Source organism: Nansenia antarctica (assembly GCF_963989245.1).
Source record: "Nansenia antarctica genome assembly, chromosome: 9".
NCBI classification, from domain to species: Eukaryota; Metazoa; Chordata; class Actinopteri; order Argentiniformes; family Microstomatidae; genus Nansenia; species Nansenia antarctica.
Window position 1 is genome coordinate 34,988,081 of NC_137679.1, and position 15,148 is coordinate 35,003,228.

At 46.3% G+C, this 15,148-nt stretch overlaps 1 protein-coding gene across 1 annotated transcript in view; it reads left to right on the forward strand.

Moving 5' to 3' along the window:
- The first annotated feature begins 284 nt into the window (after positions 1-284).
- The window catches only part of LOC308164734 (AT-rich interactive domain-containing protein 3B), a 38,706-nt gene continuing 23,842 nt past the window's right edge, over positions 285-15,148 (forward strand). Inside the window, exon 1 of the mRNA XM_080538755.1 lies at positions 285-899. Coding sequence (XP_080394881.1) covers positions 300-899 — 600 coding nt within the window. The 5' untranslated portion in view covers positions 285-299. The remainder of the gene's footprint in view (positions 900-15,148) is intronic.

Genomic DNA, 15,148 nt, shown 5'->3' on the forward strand with positions numbered 1-15,148 from the left:
CCTCAGAGGTCTACTTCCACCAGTCTCCCCTGATCTACAGGAGGTAGATGTTTTCTTAAACCTTGTTTGTCTATAAGTCCACTCAAATCATTTGACTGTTTTAGTCATGCATGCCTTTTAAACTGTCTAGTTAATGTTATGCCTGTCCTTATTTGAAGCTGGGGAAGCCAGACATTGGTAATTTGAGTTGTTGCTTTATGGTTGGCTATTGACGTCTTTCTCACTTCCTCTTACAGCCCAGCATGTCTCAGGAAGGGGGTCTGGGGGGAGGCTACCCTCAGGGAGGCGCAGCAGGGGGGATGAAGCTGGAGGCCGTAATGGAGCAGCTGCAGCGCCAGCAGCAGGCCAGGATCGAGATGGAGCGCAAGGAGAGGAGGCTCCGCGAGGCCCACATCATGTACGCCCAGCAGGTAGCAGCACAGCAGGCCATCCTGGCCGCCGCCCGGGCCTCCGGTCCTGGCTTCATGGGCAAGGCCCTGGGCGGCGGAGGAGGAGGGATACCCGGCGGGGCCGGAGGTGGGCTGCTGTCCAGGGTCTCCAACCAGAGCAGTGTGGACTCGGAGAGAGAGGACGAGGAGGACAGAGGCCGGGACTCGGGGGAAGAGGACGACGACGAGGAGGAGATGATGGAGGGGGACGAGGGGAGTGAGGAGGAGGACGGAGGCGCTAGCGGTCTCGAGTACCTCCGTAAGCAGACCCTGGCGCTACAGCAAAACGCTGCCTGCCTCCCAGCTCCTCGGCCGTTTAGCAGTTACCCTACCTCTGTCCCCCAGCGGGCCCCGTCGCCACCCGTCAGAGTGAAGCAGGAGCCTGAAGAGAGCCTCTCTCCAGTGGGACCCCACTCAGCTACCTCCCCCAACGGACAGGCCGACTGGGGCTTTGACGATCACCTCAAACAGGTTAGCCGCGGCCATCTTGGCGCACCGCCAACCCACCTTCTTCTCATTATGTCACGTCTTGTTTTAGTCTGTTTTATATTTCCTCATATCCTCATAAGCCTTCCCCCCAGATGCGTTTTTATGTGGTCGGCCATATAACATATTATGAAAGTTGATTTGCCTTTATGTAAAAAAGTATTGGCAGTGGCACATATCTATGAAAAGATTCCCGTCGATGTGCTAATCCCGCCCTCAAAGAGTTGCTATCTTTTCCTTAAACACAGTCGACAGAAAGCTGTGTTATCAAAACACAGATGTCCCTCGTAAGTAAGCATCATGGAGTGGGGGAAAGCCTTTCACTATTTTCCACTCTCCTGTTGTGTGTTTTGTCTGATTGTTCAGCCTGCCCCTGCTGTGAGAGTTAGGGCTTAATCTTGGCTGCAGCACACAAACCTCTAAGGCAGTATCTTTGTGTCACTTAAAATCTCTGGGGAGGGCTGAGCCACAGATTGGCTTTTGTCGCCAAAAATCCTAGAAGTGTGCCCTGGCAAAGGGCCAGGCCCCAAACGCCGCATGCTCACACACACACACACACACACTCACTCTGCGCTCTCACACTCTCAGCGCTTCTCTGTTGCGCTCTCCTGGCAGGAGACAGAGCAGGCTTGGCCCGGGTCCAGCTAGCGGAGACACTGCAGAGTATTTGGCTTTGAGGTTGCGGGCGGGCGGGTTGACTACAGGGTGGGGAGGGTAAAGTGGTACAGTAACAGCACAGTAGCGGTACTTTACCCCTCTGAAAGCTTTCGGCTCTGAGCCAAGTGTACTTTTTCATTGAAGGTAAATATTTCCTCACCACTGTGTTACAGCGCGTTGGAATGCCGCTGACTGGATGCCAAGGTATCCTCCTGACGTCAGTAGCGGTAGCTAAGCTGTATGTTAAAGGGCCCACAAGTGGTCGATTATAAAAAGCTTCACGTTGCATACGAGTTGACAGTGTTAGGAGCAGATCTGTGAACATTGCGTTGGGGTGTGCAGCTGCACTATCATTTTCCAGGATTTTATTACGGGTCTATTTAAAGGGGATATGGATTAGGACTGTCACTCTGTGCATTTCCAAATTTAGATCAGACTCTCCACAGGGGTGATGGTATGGTACAAGGGGAAGTTTATAAATGACACTGGAAAAAGCCCTGGATTAGAGAGCCAGTCGGAGCAGTAGAATAGCAGTCAGTAGTAGTAGTAGTAGTAGTAGTCGTAGTAGTAGTAGTAGTAATAGTAGCAGCATTGTGGTTAGAGCCTAGCCTTGGTTATCACAAGGGAACAGACTGAGGGAGCGTGGAGCACGACTAGGCTACAGTCACACCACTGGATCACAGTGTGCAAAGTGAATGAAATGGAGTTTGACCACATTGTTTTGTCACTCTGAGCCGTGTCAGACAGGGTGGGACCAGGGGTAGTATTGTCTGTTAATGGTCAGAGGTGACGGGGCTATGTGTGGGCCCGGTGTCAGGCCGTGATCAGAGCAGGAAAGGTGTAGCCGAGCATGGCCCTATCTGTGGCCTGGCTCTTTTATTAGCCGCGGGGGCTGAGCCCGGGGGGGTGGGGGAGGCATTGTGGAACGAGAATTGGTCTGGCCTTTTTTTTTGTTTGTTTCCTCTCTTTTATCTTTCCTGTCATTATGTCAGCTCTGCAGTATTTAATGACGGCTCATCTCTTGTGGCAGTTTCAGGTTGCACTGCCACAGAGAGGGGGGGAGGGGTACAGTGAGTGGCGGCAGGGGGACTTTTTTTGATGGCATTGTCTTCCAAGGGGCTGGAGAGAAGGCTCCGGCAGGGCCAAATTGAATTCATTGAACCCCACTGCCAAATTGAATTTATCCGATTTATTCAATTTGCCTTTTAGGAATGTCCTCTACCGCACAGCGGCCTGTATGTCTGTGTACGTTTGTATGTGTGTCAAAGGAGCATGCTGGTGAAATGGGGGGTGGCCGGGGGAGCGGCTGTGTATTTTTTTGTCAGTGATGTATGTCTTGTGACCTCGCCCCTGCCCTAAACGACAGAGTAAATAATTGTCAGACAAGGGGACGGACAAAGGCGTCGCGTGGAGCGAGAGACCCGGGGAGGGTCAGTCAGTGGGCCTGGACAGGCCTCTCTCCAGCCAGCCTGGCGGTCGGACAGCCTGGGCTGCTGACCCCTCTAATCTTCTCCTCCTCCCTTTGGAGACACACACACACACACACACACAAACAAACTGACACCCCTCCTCTTCGCCATGCTAATCCCACAGTGATTAATAGAGGTTTAATTTGTGTGTGTGTGTGTGCGCGTACGTGTGTGTGTGTGTGTGTGTGTGTGTGTGTGTGTGTACATGTGTGTGCCCCACTATGCTGGCAGTTATTCCCTTTTGAGCCCTGTGCTGGGATACAGGTGGTGGTGGTTGAGGTGGTTTTCTTCTCACTGGTTTACCCGTTTCGTCACGTCTGCGTGTGTTTCACGTTCCCTCAGTAACGGCGACAACAACACTTGTCAATTGAGAGCAACAAAATGGAGACCCTGGCTTAATTTGCATGGTGGTGATCATGGAAAGGGGGGGGGGGCGAGAGCAGGAAGGACGTGCCTCCCATTGCATCGTTAAACCCAAGCGCTGCTGCTGCTGCTGCTGCCCAGACATCAAGACCTGTTCGTTGAATGAATGCTGTTGCATAATTTAGCTGTCGCCCCAGCAACGCATCAGTCAGGAAGTGGCGAGCGGCACAGCTGCAGCTGCGATCGATGGGGATTGTGTAAGCTTTTAGAGGGGGAATGTTTGGCCTCGTTTATGGCTCATGTATGATGAATGAGGAGGACATTGTATTTAGCGGACATACTCAAGTATGCATTCGGACAATGGAATGTTGAACAAATGTTGCCTGATGCATCTGCACACCAGAGTGCTAGGAAGGCCGTTTGGAAATGTGTGAGAGATCTATTCCGAACCCTGACATGTCTCCACCATGGATGTGGTTGGTTGGTATCATAGGGCCTCCCTGCCTTGTGTGTCACAGGTGTTACTACTGCGTGGTAGGGTCGGGCGGCTTCACGGTTTAACCGTGAACCAGGGTTTTTTAGAAAATAGCAAGAGTTTTTGTAAAAATAAAAAAAAACGCCATAAATCGCTATATTGTAGCGGATGCTACTGTGAGACTAATAATTAGTTCACCAGTTCTACACTGGGAATTGGGCGAGGGCCCTTTAAGCAGGGGTGCAAACTTGTCTCCTTTAGACGTTTTAGCTGTTTTTACCTCAAAATAAGTCAACAATTTTCCTAAATGTTAGTTGTTTTCAGGCCCAAAAAAAATGTGTCACCTTTTTGGGCCATCACCAGTTTGCATCCCTGTTTAAGGCTGAGTCGCAGTTGCAACGTTTGGGGGTTTCACATGTTTTGACCATAGTATGGTTATTTTGACTGTTGTTATGCTAGTTTGCAAAAAAACTAAAAACAACTAACAAGATTAAAACTCTGACACTCACTGCAACCAAAGTCTCTGTATCCATTGTTCTCTGAGACTCATACAGTGGTGACCCAGTGGTTATATTATAGATAATATATACGTATATTACGCATATACGTGTATATAATATCTATGTCTACAGCAGCCAGGGTCGTGAGTATTCTCGAAGAACAAATATGGCGCATTGAAAGCTTAACTTACCTTCTAGAGACTTTTGGTTATAACCAAATCTGAATGTGCAGTGTTTCCCATACATAGTCTCATTACGAACCAAAAGTATTTTTAGTGCTGTTTGCATGTATTTATTTGAAGCGTCACAGACACCCCGAGCAGGAAAGGATAGGGCTTAATCATTTGAAATTGATGGCTCAGTCAAAGCCCTACAACAATGTGATTTTGAATCCCACGGTTTAACTGAAGATCACCGTTTTTTTTAGGGGCGGGGGGTGGTTTCCTGCTATCAAAAAATGAAAACCGCCCAAGCCTACTGCCTGGCCTGGTTTTGAAGCTTCAAAATGGTTGTTAGTCATTTATTCTCCCAAAGCCACCACTACTTGTTGTTATTCAAGATTGCTCTTCACCTTTAATATGTTTCTTATTTTCCATAGTTTTTGAGCCTCCTTTCCAGTTTCAACCAACCCAATGTAATGGTCTGGATACTTCTTTGCATCTATTTCTAGAACATTTTGAACAACCATACCATATGTTGAATTGTTCACCACAAAAAAGGCTGTGACAAAACAGTACTCATAGGTTACACAACTTTTGTTAAGGTTACACAGCTTTTGTTAAGGTTACGTAAAAAAGACATGACACAAAAGAGGATGATGTTCCTATTCATTCGTGAATTTAGAACCTGCACAAATGTTTTTGTCCAATCAAATGGATCTAGGATCTGATTGACTGACAGAGCCCTGAGAGTGCAGGAACAAACCCTGTGGTCTTGCTTGATTCTAATGTGATTGATTGATAGGCTGAACACTAAGGGGGTTAAATCTGTTGCCAAGTTTGGCTTGTTAATTTCAGCGCTTGTCTCAGTAAAGATTAGATGTACTCAAGCCATCTAATTCCAGCTTTATTTTTAGGTTGTGGTGGAAAAAGTCTGCTCGGTAACATGCTGATCTTTTGATGACGTTTATTTGGTGTCGAAGTTGGGTGGGCTATTTTTAAATAAATATAACCAAAGTTTATTTTTCTGTTGGTTAACTGCAGATTTAACTTTAACAGTGGGTTTGAACCAGTTTTTTTTCTTTATGTACATTTCTATGGCAGTGGCAGAAGGATGTATGTTTATATTTATCTAGTATGTATTTTGATCCCGAGTTGATCTGTGAAAATTCTTTATTTTTGTGACCTGGGTTTTGGTGGTGTAGCATTTCTAAGTCTTTAAACAGACCCCTTCCCAGTGTTTATACATTTGCTTCACATGGTGTGTTGCGCCTGTAGTGGGATTTTCTGTCTGTGTTTGTGGCTCAATGCTTTGTGTGCCTTCGTTTTGCCTCATTAACGGCGGTTCCTGGCTGGGTGGTTTGGGTGGAGGCAACTCTGCCATTAGCACTAGTCCTGACTTACTAATGGCATTCTTTCTCATAGAGACTAGCCCGTGGAGCAGTATGGGACATGCTTAGTTTGTGTTGGTATGGAAACAAATACAGAGCCTATATTTACAGTGTTTTTGGGCCCCAGATACACAAGAGATTTACAAAGGACTTCTGTTGGAGTAATCTGGACAGATGATCTAACCATGTGGGCATAGGATCCTTTGTGGGAGTTTGCTTGTGCTATCCTGCCCCTAACAGTCAAGTGTGGAAGATTCCTCTGACCCAGAAATAGAGGTATTGAATTTAGTAGAGAGATGAAGGGGGAGGGGGAGGAGGAGGAGGAGGAGATGTTGCAGGAAAGAGGAGCGGGGGTGTTGGTCGGTCGGTCTCAACCCTGTACTCACTGCCCCACCCAAAGGAAACATTCCAGACGGAATTAAAGAGTTAACTCTTCAAACAGTTAGCATTCCCAACGGGGCTCCTACAAGAGACTGGGGGGGGGGGGGGGGGGGGGTGTCCGTGCTGTAGTCAGGGTCCTGATTGGTGATCTTTTAATTCATTTCACTCAGTGTCACAGGGGCTGTAAAAAGGGGGAAAAAGCAAAAGGGTCTGAATGGGAGGAGCTGGAGGGCGGGACACTGGGGAATGGGAGAAACACTTCTTTTATTTGTCTGAGTCCCAAAGGGCACATCTGCTGCTGCTGGGACAGGGCCCTCCTGGTGGGTCTAGGGTCCCCACGCGGCCCGTCTCAGAGACAATACTGGGCCCAAGATGTCTACAACCTGACCAGAGAGCCTTACTGGCCCATCTCTGTGATTGGGCCCACCAACGAGGTAGTGATTTTAGTCTGGAAGCTAGGCCGCTATTAAGCCACGTCACCTCTAATTACAGATGAAATGGCGTAGGTTGTAAACCCTGCAGTTCAATACAGCTCTTGGGAAAGGTTGTAAGCGGTCGAGTCTCAATATCACTGTTGTTGTTTCTCGCAAAAAAAAAAATATGAGAATGAAGAAACCCAAGTAGAGACCATTAGGACTTGAGTCGTTTCTAATGAGGTGTGAGGTTTCTACTTCGTGTAGCTTTATGAATGATATGTGGGTGTTTTTAAAAGTAAGGCAAGTCACTTCAACAGTGTATCAGTTAAGTCTGAGTACATTGTGGTGTTCCTGTGGAAAAACAAGGTCCACCATTCAGCCATTCAGAGAGAAAGGGCTGCAATGCAGCTGAAATAATGGCTCCTAAAGCAGTTAATGCAAATGACTGTTTGGATCACCCCCCCCAACATGTGCATCGCCACTGAGTGACACTGCTCCTCTCAATCGAATTGAATTGTAAGGCAAAAGTTCTCACATTTAAATAGCACATGTCCATTAGGGTTGTCACACTTCCTTTTTTTTCTTCTTCTTCTTCTTCTTCTTCTTCACTTCTTTTTTTTACCCCAAATCGACCCTGGAGGATTGACTTCCTCGCCTCCTAATGGAAACAGAGCTACTGATGGCCGCCGTAATCTGATCTGTCAGCAGCAACCGCAAGCCCCTCCCCCCCCCCCCCTCCCCCGAATCATTGGTTTCATTCATCCTGCACGACCACTCCCCCCTCGACATATCTCAACACCTGCTATTTAATGAAGGCACACAGAGGAGAGGAAACGGCCAAGTGAAACAAAGACATCCGCCAGCGCCTCGGCCAGCTGCGGCGAGCCGAGCCGAGCTCCTGTAGCAGCTGAGCTTCGTCTCCTCAGTGTCAACGGAGAGTGAATTCTCACACCAGATCACTGCAGATCATGATTACAAGTCTGCAGGTTTAGGGGGGTTTTCGGCGGGGGGAGTTGAGGGTGGTCGGTCGGACTCGGTCGAGGGTGGTCTGCATTCAATCCTAGCGGGCGGGTAGTGACCCCCAGCGATGCCTCCCCCCCCCCCCCCCCGTTGAAAGCGCCGGGGCCCGCAGCGGTGCGGAGGTGAAGAGTGAAAGGTGTTTGGCTATTGTTAGTGGCTGTCTGGGCCCGTCTCCTGGCGGTGGCTTGGCTCAGGTCCAGGCCAGTGGCAGCCCCGGAGGTGATAACTGACCTGCTGTGTCAGAGGCCCTGGGTAAACACCGCAGCTGACTGGAGCCTGGCACCCAGCCATACAAAGGAGAGGTAACAGCCAAGAGGTGTGGGAGCCTGTCCTTTCACCGCTGCCTGCATGCCTCGCTCCTTTTCCTCGCTTACCCCTGGGCTATGGCCTCCGTACACTAACAGCCTGCCAACCCCCTGCGTTGTGTACACCAGCGTGTGGCCAGGTTGATCGTCTGCCAAGTGCTCACATGCAGGCCCTGTGTGTAATTGTGCACTTGTCAGCAGCAGCTGCTTACAGAGGAGGGAGAAGGAGTTGGCCGCTGATTCGCTCCTGGCGGGAAACGTCATTCTGTACAGTAGACCAATGCCTCGCGCCATGTGGCGGCTGAAGCTTTCACACATATTGAAATGTGAGATCATTTCGATGACTATGTATCATCGTGTCCTAACCCTGCCTCTGAACCGAAAGGTTAAATTGCAGGATTACAAAAGGGTCTAAGTGCTGGGCTGTCAGGGGTGTTGTACAGCTGCCAGAAGTACATTTTTCTCGAAATTTCACTTGCAAATCAGCACCAGGTATATCGACCTTGTTATGGGGAGGGTACCGGTACTCCTTTTAGGCTTGTCTATTGCTATCTTATCTTACTCAACATAGAGATTATGTTGCTCTGAAAGCACTCAACCTACGTTTGACCTATACACATATCAGTCAATATGTATTTTTCCTCCAGAGATTCAGAGTTTAAATTAAATAACAGTTGTACAAATGGGTGATACAAGATTGGAATATCTCACTTGGGTAATAAAACATGTGATTCTGTTGTGCTGATCTAGTTAATAGACAATCACACTCTCAATAGAACTATGAACTATGTCAAACGCTATGTTAGTAAATGATTTAAAGGGTGGAACGCAAAATTGAATTATTAACAGCAGTCCATTTGAGGAGTAAAGCTGGGGTAAGACCGCAATGTATGATACAGCTTACACATCTTTATTGAAAAAATGGTCCAATACAATTAGGCAAGTCTTAACCCATCCCCCCATTAGAATTAGCCTTGATTGGCCAACCATCTGTTCAAACAAAAGTCCGATCTGCCAGCCACAAATAAATGTTATACTCAAGCCTGAAAGAGCCATTAAACCCCTGCAAGTCCTAGCCCTTTAATTACGAGAGGAGGGGTATGCTTAAAGTGCTCTTAGTAGTCGGAAGACCTACTGAATCCAGCGAATTGATCCATAACCCTAAAATATAGTTAAAGTACCTAGTAATTCATGTCAAAGAAATTGACAATTATGAGATTGCCATCAGTAAAGTTAAATGTTTATATGCTTCGAAGATCTGTGACTGTCATAAACAGCTGATCTATTTGGAGATTGGAATGGTTGCATCAGATATTTGCTGACTCTCCATGTTACCAAAGTAGTTATGCAAATGAGTACTCACAGTCCTATCTCAACATAAGGAGATAGATATTTAGTTATTTCATTGATCAGTTACTCAATATGTGAGTCAGTGTCAACACCCATTTCTTTTTATCATAACCTTTGGAAACAACTGTGATATGATGTAGAAAGATACATTTGGACAAAACATTCAATAAATTGATCATTGATCATATTCAGGAAATGTTGGAAGGGCTTTAAAGATTGAAGTAAGGCCCATTTTAGTTAGGGGATTCTCCTAACTTCCTCTAAGACAAAGATTAATACAGACCAATTCATGGTGTTTTTCCACATAAGACATGATTAGTAATTTGCATTTTAATGCCAATTTATTTTAATCAAATGGTGATTTAGTTTTTTTTATCAATTGATTTAGATTCATGTTAACAATTCCTCATTCAAACATTTCTTTGGGTAGTTACAGGTTATTTGTTTTCCCCCCATTGTATTATACAAACGATTTAAATACAACAATGTTCATACATTTAACAATTAGTAACAATATGTGTGGTGGCCTGGGAAAACCCGTCGGATGTCGCTGGCGTTCGTTTGTGGCAAAGAGCAAAAATAGATGGAAATCGCGATTTTGATATTATGTGGTATTCTAGTACTTTGAACTCCATACTACATTATGGTGAATAAACATTTTAAGAAAACAAAAGAGAAAGTACTTATTTTTATGTTTTTGTGGCGGGTAGTTTGCTAGCAAAACAACGTCACATTGAACGTGTCTCATTCTCAGTTAAGCAACGCACGCACACATGAGCGAAAGGAGAGACGATACTTCCACCTGTGTTATTGCCAGTTTACTGATGCTCACAATAAGCATAAAGTAATAAAATCTTAACTAGAAGACACACAAATGGATCTGTCCCTCGCATACCGACGAGGCGAGCAGACTAACACCGCATCACAAGCAGACAAACGAGACCGGCCGATCTGCATAGGCTCCTCCCCCGACCCGGAGGAGAAAGGGGTAGTAATGACCTTTCACTTTTTTTGACATGATACATTAAAATGCTCATAACTTTTTAAAATAAAGGGCTATCTCAGTCATTCAACCAGTTATGAATAGCTGAGAACTTCTAATTTATGGAAGAAAAAAAAATGAAAATGTCAAAATGCCACCATGTGAAGGGTTTTCCCAGGCCACCACACATATGTTGTGCATTTGACTTATATTGTTCTTCTTCTTTCAATTCTTAATATCGGAATTTGAAAGATATTTAGGTAAAACATTTCAATCTATAACACTTTACATTAAGGTATCCTTTTAAAGAGTTTCTAACCCATTGCTACAATCCTGCTATCTAGAGGAAAGGGAAAGCAACATACAACCCATTGTAATGGGTCAAATTCAAGTTATTTATTGGGTGTGAGAATAAAACAGTCTTTATACAAGTAAATGAACAACAACAAGAGGCAAAATAGCCATAACACTCATTTATTAAAAGCGTGTTTATTGCACTGAAATTGATGTATTGTATAATTGGTGCATGGAGGATTAGAGCAAACTCCCTATTAGTACCTCAAAGTACTCATTGTAATAACAGCATTTCTTTCTTGTGATTAATGTTTTTTCTAATCTATTTCTCTTGGCTGTAAAGTTTCAAAATAGTCAATGTAAATGGCTTATTGTCATGTAATGCTTTCTTTGCTTTACAATGTGTTGTTATTTCCTTATTTAGCAGAAACTCTATTCTTAAATCATGAAATGTTTCAGATTGGGCTTAAATAAATGTTCAGCGGTATGTTTTCACATGCCACATAATGACCCCTATTTCTTAATGTGTTGCCATATTAAGACACAAGGATAACACGATGTTTCCGATGATCTATGGGGTCTGTTATTAAGGACTATGAGGAGAATCTGTGGCTTGATAAAATACTCAACACTGTACACCATATGAACTTTGTGGGAACCACCAATGAAGCTGTAGCGGTGTAGCTGTTCTCTCTTCCTCTGTTCCTCTGCCTCGTCCCTGGAGATGGTCTCCAGATGCGTGGCGGGCTGGGGTGAACCATCCAGGAGCAAGGGGCTGCAGCTCAACACCCGCAGTGGGAACCTAGCCCTCGTCCTCAGGGGAGGCGGCCCTGTCAGAGCTGGAATGCCCCCACACACTTAACGCTAGCTGAGAGGAAACAGATACTCCTGCCACTGAATAGGGAAATCGGTCCGTATCGATTAGTCCCACAAAAAGCTGTGAATTGTGAATATGAGTTGAACATTTGATACTTTCAGGTTTGGAAACATGCTTATGACTCTGTGACATGGTATTAGGGAGAATTGCCTTGCATAAGGCACTCTTGTTTTATTTCCACTCGCTAGACAAAAGAGGTATTTTTCTCATTGAACTGCAGGGTTTGGACTTAGGCCATTTCATATGTAATTAGATATGATGTGGCTTAATAGCAGAGAGGGCTCGTTTGGCTCTCAATGTATTGAATTTCTTTGGCTTGCCTTATAATGAAAATGTGTATAAAAGCTTATCGGGGCTGTGTAATGTCTACAGCTACCATTAGCACAGGGGTGAAGTGGATGCTTGCTCTCTGAAAGATTTGAGATATGCAAGATATTTTTAGCCGAAGCTTTTAACCGAGAAAAAAGGCTAATAGCTTTGACCTTAAAATGAACAAAACAACATTTGCTTGAAGCAATCTAGATGCTCAAGGGATCAAATAAAACAGGAGAAACAGTCATTTGCTCTGACTTTTGTCTAAAAGCCTCACTTGTTTTCTTCACTAGATTTGGGGTTTGCCTTCTTTGTTGTCTTTGTCTTTAGTAATTATTCCTCTGCTTTTCAGAGGGTACTTCACTGTGTACACTTCAGAGAGCAATACTGATCGCTCCAGATGAAATTCAGAGGGGGCACTGGGCCCCATATAAGTTTTCACAGAGTTTGGTTGGGAAAATCCAAACATTTGCTCTTGGGGTTCTCATGGTTTCCCAAAGGTTGACTTTTGAGCTGCAGTCTTATGGTTCATATTGAACCACAGATGTGATTTGCTAAACTGTTTGCTCGGTCTCTGAAAGGGTCTTTGAACCAATGAGTGTGAACTTCTGGCCATGGCCAGCCCGTAAACGTTGCATTTGCGTGAGGCGGAGAAAGGGGCCAGCGAGCAGAGCTTGTGGGGGAGGGGGCCCTCAGACTGAGGAATGTGGTGTCTTGGTGAAAGGGCTCGAGAGCTGAACAAATGCTGCTAGTTTATTTGGAAAACCAGATTTGCCGGCAGACCAGTTTACCCAGGAGGTTTTATGACGATGATCCACACCTTTGTCTCCCACCGACTCCAACTTGATTCCCGTGACTGACTCCTCACCCAGTCTGGGAGCGGGAAAAAGGCGAACAAATGAGTTGGTCAGTCAGTGTGTGGTTTGTCCTCTTTCGCTCCCTCTGTATCTCTCTTCCCCTCTCTCTCATGCTCTCTCTTTGCTCTGTAATTGGAGTGATTAATGGAGGGGAGTGGTGGTCTGGCCCGGGGCCTGTCTTTCACAGGCCTCTTTAGGACGGGGCAGGTATCTACACGTCCTCCCCCTGGACGCTCGGCCCCACGTCCCCGCCATCCTGTCTGCTCCCCGGCCCGTAGCAAGACGTCTTCAACATGACTGGACGTCCAAAGCCGGCCCACGAATCTGGACCATGTTATTCCGTTTCCATGTGATATACGGGCACTTTTTTAATGCATTGTGACTCTGTGTGCAAGAGACAATCGGGGCGTGTGCGGAGTGGAGTGGAGGAATTCCACCATATGTTCCCAGTGGCAGTGAGATTTACTTCCCCAGTGCGTATGGAATCCCGATTAGTAAGAGCCTTTATGGTAGGACAGCGCGTATGGCCAGCTCACCATGAGATCCTTTACAGCAGTTGCAGGATAAAGACCCCCTATCCACTCAGTCCCGTCCCCCCCCTCCTGAGTTGGGTTTTTGTTTTAGATCACCTCATATATAAGTGTACAGGAGTTACACTTACAGTCTACCCAAAGGGGCAGACTTTGTTTGAATAACTGTAATGTAATCCTTTTCAAGTGGTCACACTTTTCTTTTCTTTTTTTTTCTTCTTTTTTTTTGGCCAAGTGTTTTTGAGCCAAAAAAGAAAGAACCAGAGATTCTATAATCACGATATAAGTACATTTGCAGAATTCCTGTCATTTATCACAACTGTTGGCTTCGATCCAAAGCTTCCCTGGAAGTCCTGTGGCATGCTTAGCCCTGAGACAACCTTGAATATTAATAAATTACAACTCCCTGTGTCTGTTTTACACATTTCCCTCGGTCTACTGTTTTGACAGCCAGTCATTTGAGTAAAAAAGATAAGTAGTGAGGGCAGTGCAATATAGGGAGTGTGATCTCTTAATTATTTTTAGGTCCTATTACTGTGCGTCTGCGTGTGTGTCAAAGTCAACCTCCCTACCATTGTGGAGCAGGTCATGCTGGGAGTACAATGGCATTTCACTACCCATGATTTACAGCCCGCGGTCCCCATAGTGATATTGTTTGTGTGTGTTTAGCAGAGGATGGGTGCGGTTTTTTTGCTCGTGCTAGCCTGTAAACTGAATGTTTACGTAGGTGATCGTGTTTTTTTTCTTCTGAATGCAAATCAGGGTCAGGAATGTCCAATAGCAATCCACGCTAGCAGCCCAAAGTTGGGGTTCCTGCTCAAGGTGAGGGGAAGGGGGGGGGGGAGAGGTCACACTCACAACTGCCATTATTGTCCCCTCTCAGTTTCCCTAGCTATAGTGGTAGATGCCGGAGGATGATGAGTATTGACGCGAGCTGTGAGATTGCGTCCGGAGGGGGTTGGGGAGTTCCCCATGTTTGCACATCCAGAGCTATTGATCGGGCCTTTGTTCGATAGCTGCCCAGCCCCCATGGGACATAGCTTATAGCTGGAAGCTGTAGGTGGGGCTGTGGAAGCTCTGGTAGTAGCTCTGGCAGTAGTTCTAGCAGTATCCCTGTCAGTAGTTCTGTCGGTAGTTCTGTCAGTAGCCCTGTCAGTAGCCCTGTCATTTCTGTCAGTAACCCTGGCAGTAGCGCTGGCAGTAGCTAGTGGATTGGTGTTGTGGGGGGGGGGGGGGGTGCAGCTCCAGGCCTGGCTCTCGCCCCGGCTCAGAAGCTAAACACAGCTCCGACATGTCAGGGACACGTGCCAACGTTGATTAACCCGGGGGTCAGGAGATCATACTGTAACTCTGCAAACAACTGTTACCTGCCACGCCGCCAGCCTCCTGACACAGTCGGCTGACCCCTTTTTTTCAAAACCAGCCAATCAGCGGTGGAATCGTCTCTCTCCGTCCCACCAGCATGCCTAGTGGTATCAGTTCTAAACGTGCGTGACAATGACCTACTTCTATAGGAAGTGTCCTGTCTGCTCGGCTAGCTGCAGGTTGACCTGCTTTAAGCGTGCCTGTGTGGTTTGGCCCTGGAGCCTATTTTTCCCCAAATTTCCCATCATTGTCTGAAGTAAGTCCCTTCTTGCAGGCTCTCTCGCCCATAGAAACCTCTTGGCCGCACAACACAAACCACTCTTGTTTTGGACCCCCCCCCTCCCCATCCCAGGAAGAACGAGGGAAAGTCACATGATGCTTTTATTATGAACGACATTAACCCTTCCTGTTCCAGCTCGCCTGAATCCACTCAAATGGAGCAGCGACTGTTCAGAGCATTTGTTTTAATGGCAGTGTTGAATTAGCCCCTCAGGTATGTTGACATGTCGAGGCGTCTGAAATATGGTTTGGA